General features: G+C 32.9%; 1 protein-coding gene across 1 annotated transcript; it reads left to right on the plus strand.

The window, feature by feature from the left end:
- Nucleotides 1-1507: 1507 nt before the first annotated feature.
- On the plus strand, nucleotides 1508-6415 carry LOC107027337 (disease resistance protein At4g27190-like). Its single transcript, XM_015228516.2, has 2 exons — nucleotides 1508-1641; nucleotides 4312-6415. Exons 1-2 carry the CDS (start codon nucleotides 1634-1636, stop codon nucleotides 6302-6304), a joined length of 2001 nt encoding a protein of 666 aa, XP_015084002.1. The 5' UTR covers nucleotides 1508-1633; the 3' UTR covers nucleotides 6305-6415.
- Nucleotides 6416-7869: the final 1454 nt, after the last annotated feature.

Here is a 7869-nt window from a genome sequence, read left to right on the forward strand (position 1 = left end):
TATCAATTAAACTTTTACCATATAAAAATCCATAATTTTGTTGTTTGAACTAAATGAAAATTTTTGCTCTCTTTTTCCCTATAACAACAACAACAACAACAACAACAACAACAACAACAATAATAATAATAATAATAATAATAATAATTATAATAATTATAATAATAATAATAATAATAATAACAACAACAACAACAACAACAACAACACAACAACAATAACAACAATAATAATAATAATAATGAGAATGAAGAAAGTTATATATCATGGAAAACAGTCTAATATACTCTTCAATTTTACCATTTATAGCTGATATGTACCATTATAAAAAAGACTCACATATATCTCCACCTCAAAAGTGGCTCACATATACTCTTTTATCTAATAGAAGTGAAAAAAAAATTAATTTAAAATTATTTTTGATTTTTAATTTTAATTTTTTAAAAATTCATGTAATAAAGAAAAGTGTGAGTCGAAAAAGAAAGAAAAAACTTGAAAAAATAAAGTTGACCATCAAACTAACATGATAAATTTTACAAGCAAGTTAGTGACAAAATAAATTTGACTATCAAATTAATAAATATAAATCAACCGTTGAATCAAAAAAGTCAAAAAAAAAAAAACGTATAAGAAAGATCAAATTTGCCCCTATATGAATATTCTTTTTTTTAAAAAATAAAAATGATTTTTTTCACTTCCGTTAGAGGAAAACAATACATGTACGTCATTTGTGTAATCGGTATATATATGTCACTTTTATAACGAACTATATATTATCCCTATGTTACATCCGCATACAAAAATAATTTTAACCATATATAAATAATGTAATTTTTCGCTCAAAGTTTTGTATGAAATGGACCGAACAGATTCTTCATGTGTTACCTCAGTAAACCAAAAATACAATCAAGAATAAAGTATTGCTGGGGACCAAATATGTTTTGCTTTGTTGATTAAAGTATTTGTATTTTCCTTCAATTTTACTTATTCTATTTGCCTTTATATTTTTGCCTTCTCTCAAGATTCTGCTATAAATAATATAGACATAGTCAGTTTAATTAAGAACAATTATATCATTATTCTCTTTTTCTTTATCTCAAGAATTGTTCAATGGAAATACTTGTTAATGTTGTAGGTGGCTTTATTGTTGAGGTGGGAAAGTTTGTATCGAAATGCATATATCCTAAGATTGAAAATGTTGTCCGTTTCTCATCAAAAGTTGAAAATTTAAGGGAGGAAATGGAAAAGATAACAAAGTTTAGAGATGATATCAAAGGAAAGGTGGAAGGAGCTGAGGGAGAAGGCTATAAACCAAAACTAGATGTTGTCAAGTGGATCGAAGATGTTCACACGCTAGAGTATGAATGGGAAACTATGCAAGAAAGCATTGAAACGGCGAAGAAGCTTGCCTATAAATGTTGTCCAAAATGCAGCCTTCGCTCACAAGTCTCCAATCAAGCACGGAACATCAGAGATAAACTTTGCAGGCTTATAGAGACTGGAGAAAAGTTTGGATCGAATTTGGTGGTAGAAAATTTCAGGATGAAAAAAGTTGAGTTCATTCCGGGACCATCGATAGAAGGCCAGTCGATAGCAAGAAGGAATCTCAACAAAATTCTACGACTATTAGAAGATGATAAGGTAATGTTGGAAGTAATACAAGATTTAATTCTAAATCTTTTATGATTTGATAGTTGCTAATTTCATTAATTCGAGTCTGATTATATTTTTATAGTCAAAAGTAGATTGAGGTGAGAATGTGCAATAATTTGGTGGATGATTCCCTTTTTTAAATATATTTCTGCAAAAGATCATATAACACATACTTGACATTTTGATTTATTGCACTAAAAGTTACGTAAAACTTCTAAATTAATCAGTTTTTGCAAAGTTTGGTAATTGACATGTCCCAAACATTTATGTCACAAACAATTTGATTCAAGTAAGTAAGAACAAACAAAAATAATAAGCTTGAAAAAAAACCTTCTGCGAGGTAACCTTTCCCCACAAATATTTTGTTCTTTACTTTTTATAACTTTTTGAAATACATACATTATTTTAGATTCAACACCTTGTCATATTTCCTTTTCAGAAGGACATTCCCATAACATTCAATTTCTTATAGAATTACCCATGATCATAGTCTCATTGGTCCAATAAGGACAATATGATCCAAATGTTCGCATTACAACACAAACATAACAAATCACTTTTCACCAATGTTCATGTCTATACAAATAGACACGTCTTTTCATGAAAAATTACAATATTTTAAGTGACACTTTTTCATCAAAGAATACAATTCTTTTGAACGAGTAATATAATTTTGAGGTTTTTATACTAGTCATGTCATATACTAGTAAATAGAGACTCAGCGACCACAATATCAAATATACATCAAGAATTTTGTGGGTCTAACTTAATACAAGAATGTCTAAGTCTAATTTTGTCTTTATCACAAGTAAAGAGCTCCCACATTTTAAATACGTTCTCAAAAATATTTTTCAAGTATTTGAAATTATTTTTCACATATTTTTTCCATGCTTTCAAAAATTGTGTTCCATCAAAATACAGATTGGCAACACGAAGCCTTCTTTTGGAGAATTAATCCATAGAAACACCCATTGCAGGCACAAAAAATCACTAGTTTTATGTTACTAGCATTGTTTTTCCTTTCTGTCACAACTAGATAGACCACTTAGTATTTAGAATACTAACAATAAAGATTCAATCTTTATACAACTTGTTTGTTGTTTAACGATGAAGATTTTATGTTCTTCTAATTATTAACCGAATGAACCTTGAATTTTGATGAAGTTTTTATATTCTTCGAATCAGTTTTACATTCAGACAGAGTAGTAAGCCAAAATGTTTAATCTCCATAAACCTCGAATACAATACTGTTTCTAGCTATTGAAGATTTTATCTTTTTCAAATCATTTAGCCTTAATATTCCTGACGAAGATTTTTTACTCTTCAAGACAGAATATTCATTCAAACAGGGTATTGAACAAATTGGTGAAGTTTCTATATTCTTCAAATCAATGCACAATCTGATTTGTTTGTGAAGTTCTTATATTCAAACCAAAGGAGTAAAAAATCAGAATATTTTAATCTCCAAAAGTCAATCACAATCAAATTTACATTGAATAGAAAACTAAAAAAAAAAGAATTTCCTCCTCTAAACAGAATACATATTATTAATAATAATAAAGACATATTTTGAGTTCATCGCATAATGATCATTTATCCTAACATTTATGAAATAAATCTCATAACTTATAAAAGATAGAAAAACAAAAAAATAATCAAGGGAAATAAAGATAGAACCTGATTCTTAGTTTCCATTATATTCCTATTTTTCTTAAGAAAACATTTAATTTCAAAAAGAAACTAAACTCATTTTCAAATATTGTTAGGAGACAATATCTGTTCATTTACTTCTTCACATAGTTATATAAAAACAATAATATTTGAATAAAATAATTAAAGTGCATATTTTAGCCTTTATGCCTAATTTTTTTCTTATTGAAAAGAAAACTGAAGGGTGCAATGCATCAATGAACTTGGGATATTCGAACATATTAAAGTAGAACTAATTTATCCCAAATCTCTTTTATCATATGATAAAATAATTTTCCTTTTTTCTTCACAAAAAGAATACAAAAAATAAAAGTAATTTTCTTACCACAGAAAATACCATCAATATTAAATTTCTTAAGCTTGTTATCTCCTGTATTCAATTAGCAAACCAGAAATAATAAAAGATGAAAAGAAAAATGCAAAGAACTATCTGAGTCCGCATAACCCACTATGCCCTTAAGAAATTTAATCCCCTGAAGTGTCCGAGGTTGCAGATTAATTCCTCCCAATATAAAACAGATTATTAACCATTAAAGATGTAGTGGTACCTCAAACTTTGATAATTTCAACGAACTCAGACTGACAACAACGAATTCACACACAGACACAATCGATTATTTTGTAAGAAATGTATGCAAGAGGATAGAAAATTTTGATGCAGAAAATGAAAGAAATCCTCTCTATTTATAAGCAACAGAGGTAAAGGTCACAACTCTTAGGAAAGGAGACAACCTTTCAAAAAGGCCACAACACTTTGCAAAAGACACAACCTTTCAAATGGTCACAACCCTTTAGAAAGGACAACCTTTTATAAAGGTCACAACCCTTCGGCATAGTCACAATTCTTCAAAAGAGTCACAACACTTCATTTCCTGTTCACACCTTTAAATTCCAACAATAATTACCTTGCTTCGGCATAGTTACCTCTCGTTTTTTGGATGTTTGTAGGCAAATGAATACGAGAGCAGACACCGAACTGAATGTTTCCACATTGGAGGAGGATGAGTCTTGGCGACTGTTTGTCAAAAATGCGGGAGATGTTGCCAATCTGGAGGGTATTCAGCCACTGGCAAAGGAAATCGCAAGAGAGTGTGGTGGTTTACCTTTGGCAATCACTGTTATTGGAACATCTATGAGAGGCAAGACAAAGGTCGAGCTCTGGAAAGATGCTTTGAAATCACTTAGAATGTCCGAACCTCATAACAAAGATGTAGAAAAAAAGGTCTACATGGTCATCAAATCAAGTTTTGATTCTTTAGAATCTCAGGATATTGAATTATCCTCAGAGCAAAGAAGCAAACATGGAAACAAAAAGAGAGGTGACATTAAAAGTTGTTTCTTGTATTGCTCCTTATATCCACTGGATATTCCAACAGATGATCTCATAAATTGCTGGTTGGCGGAGGGGTTCCTCGGTGAACATGACACATATGAAGAAGCCTACAACAGGGGAATCACAACAATCAGGAGTCTTGTGGATGCCTGCTTGCTAGAAACACATGAGGAGGATTTTGTGAAGATGCACGATGTGGTTCGTGATGTTACTAAATGGATAGCTAATACCTTTGGGGATGATCACACTTGTGTTTTTCAAGCTGGAATTGGGTTGACTGAGATATCACATATTAAAGTATCAGCTTCTGTCAAGAGGATATCTTTCGTAAGCAACAAAATTCAATGTCTACCTGATTGCTTAACGGAATGCCCAGAGGCAACGTCTTTACTTTTGCAAGACAATGAACCCCTTGTGAAAATTCCCAATGAATTCTTTTTGTCATTTCCAGCTCTAAGAGTTGTGAATCTGAGTGCAACTGGTATTAGAGCACTGCCTTGTTCCATCAATAGTTTACGTCAACTACGTGCTCTAATACTACAAAATTGCAATGGGCTGAAAGAGTTACCACCTATTGGTGATCTTTGCAATTTGCAATTGCTTGATTGTGACAATACAAGGTTACGTTGTCTTCCGCAAGGAATGGACAAGTTGACGAATCTGAGGTTATTAAATATGCCTGAATCAGATTTGGAGAGTAGCATCAGCCAAGGATTTTTCCTCAAATTGTCTAGCGTTGAAATAATAAATATGACGGGTAGCTGTCTTGGATCAACTTCTTTTGATGAGATATCGTCTCTACGCAATCTGACATCCCTTTTTATCAGATTGGATAGCTCATCAATTTTCAATAGAGACCACACCTGGATGACTAGATTGAAACGGTTTCGTATTGAAGTTGGGAAAACTTCAATGTATGTACCATTCAATAAGTCGAGAAGGGAAATAATCGTCTCCAAGTGTGAAATTTTCAGTAGCAGAGTGGTCTCAGGCATGTTCCAGTTTGCTTCACATTTGTACTTTGAAGAATTCATCGGTCTCAGGAAGTTGTTCGCGTACAACAGTTTTGACGGATTAAAATCACTACACGTTGAGAGTTGTTCTTGTGATTTCGGATCAGCGGAAGACCCTTTGCCAAACCTGGAACATCTCAGCCTTGTTTATGTAGTTAATTTAAAGAGTGTTTCTGATATCGGTCATCTAAGATTTTCTAAATTACGGCGACTGGACATTAACATTTGTGACAGTTTAACATGTCTGTTCAATGTTAGTGTAGGTTTCTCTGTACCTTTGGAAGAAATTACAATTAGCTATTGTGAAGAGCTGGTAGAGTTGTTTGTGCGATGCAGCGCAAGTCAAATTCCAAGAGTCCGGAAGTTAGTGTTGAGATACTTACCAAAATTAGGAACGTTGGGGGAGCCGTGGGAACACCTGGAGGAACTTAAAGTGATATCTTGCAATGAAATAAGGAAGTTGCCTCTCTCTATTCAAACCTCCAACAACATCAAAGTGATAAGAGGAACACCAGAATGGTGGAGCCATTTGGAGTGGGACGACGACAAATTCAAGTCAAATTTAGAGCATTGTTTCACAGAATCCTACTGGTAGAAGGATCAAAGTTGACGTTATTATAAAAAATGTCTACTAAAACAGAGAGAATTGAAAATTTTTTGTTTATTATTGTGAAAACGTGTATTGAACTCTCATTGTAAATCTGTATATATAAAAGTATTAACTGACTTAAGCTCAACTAACTAACAGTAACAGAATTAATAACTAACCACTAATTCTATGACACCTGTACAAACTGTAACTACTTTAACAAATCAGCTCATCATCCACTTGCTTCCATGTGCTCAATAACCCCCTTCAAGCTAGGTGGTATGAATATGTTCTTCATTCCTAGCTTGGATACTAAATGATCATGTTGCAATTTGCTCAGACCTTTGGTAAGTATGTCTGCAGGTTGTTCAACAGAAGATAAATGCAAAGTATGTACAAGTCCACTTTGTATCTTCTCTCTAATGAAATGACAATCTATGTCAATATGCTTTGTTCTCTCGTGGAACACGGGATTTGCTGCTATTTGTAAAGCAGCCTTACTGTCACTGTATAGTTTCATTGGCAATTTTGTTTCAACACCTAATTCTCTGAACATTCCAATTAACCAAATAACTTCAGCTACTGTAGATGCCAAACTTCTGTATTCAGCCTCTGCTGAGCTTCTTGACACAGTAGGCTGTTTCTTGGACTTCCAAGAAATCAATGAATTACCAAACATAATCATGTATCCGGTGATGGATCTTCTTGAATTAATACAAGACCCCCAATCAGCATCACAAAATCCCTGAAGAATGTTGGTTGGTTTAGCAACCAGGTGCTTGTTTTACATATCTTACTACTCGAAGAGCTGCCTCCATATGTGATGACTTAGGAGCATGCATAAACTGACTAAGACTTTGCACAGCAAAGGCAATATCAGGCCTGGTGATTGTAAGGTACAATAATCTTCCAACAAGTCTTTGATATTCACCTGAATCCAACAGAACATTACCATTATCAAGCTTGAAGTGATCATCAAATTTTGAGGTGGTCAGTTTCTGGTTGACCTCGACTGGTGTAGCACATGGTTTTGATCCACTCATTCCGGAGTCTGATATGAGTTCCATGGCATATTTCCTTTGATGCATAAGTATTCCTTCTGAATTTCTTGCAAACTCTATACCAAGGAAATATCTTAGATCTCCTAGGTCTTTGATTTTGAAATTATTCTTCAGAACCTGTTTGGCATTGTCTATTAACCTTTTGCTACTTCCTGTAATCAATAGATCATCTACATAAATCAATTCTATCACAATTCCTTCTGCTGTCCTTTTTGTCATCAATGAGTAATCCAAATGACTTTGATGAAACCCTGCTTTAATCAAAGCATTTGTGAGTTTCACATTCCATTGCCTAGAAGCTTGTTTCAATCCATAAAGTGATTTAAGTAGTCTGCAAACTTGTGGCCCCTTACTGTTATCACTTTTGAGTCCCAATGGTAATTGCATATATACTTCTTCCTGTAAATCTCCATGTAAAAAAGCATTATCTACATCCATTTGTTGAATGCTCCATCCATTTGCTGCAGCCAAAGAAATTAGAGATCTCACAGTCACCATTTCCACAACTGG

This window comes from Solanum pennellii, chromosome 8 (genome assembly GCF_001406875.1).
Source record: "Solanum pennellii chromosome 8, SPENNV200".
Lineage (NCBI taxonomy): Eukaryota > Viridiplantae > Streptophyta > Magnoliopsida > Solanales > Solanaceae > Solanum > Solanum pennellii.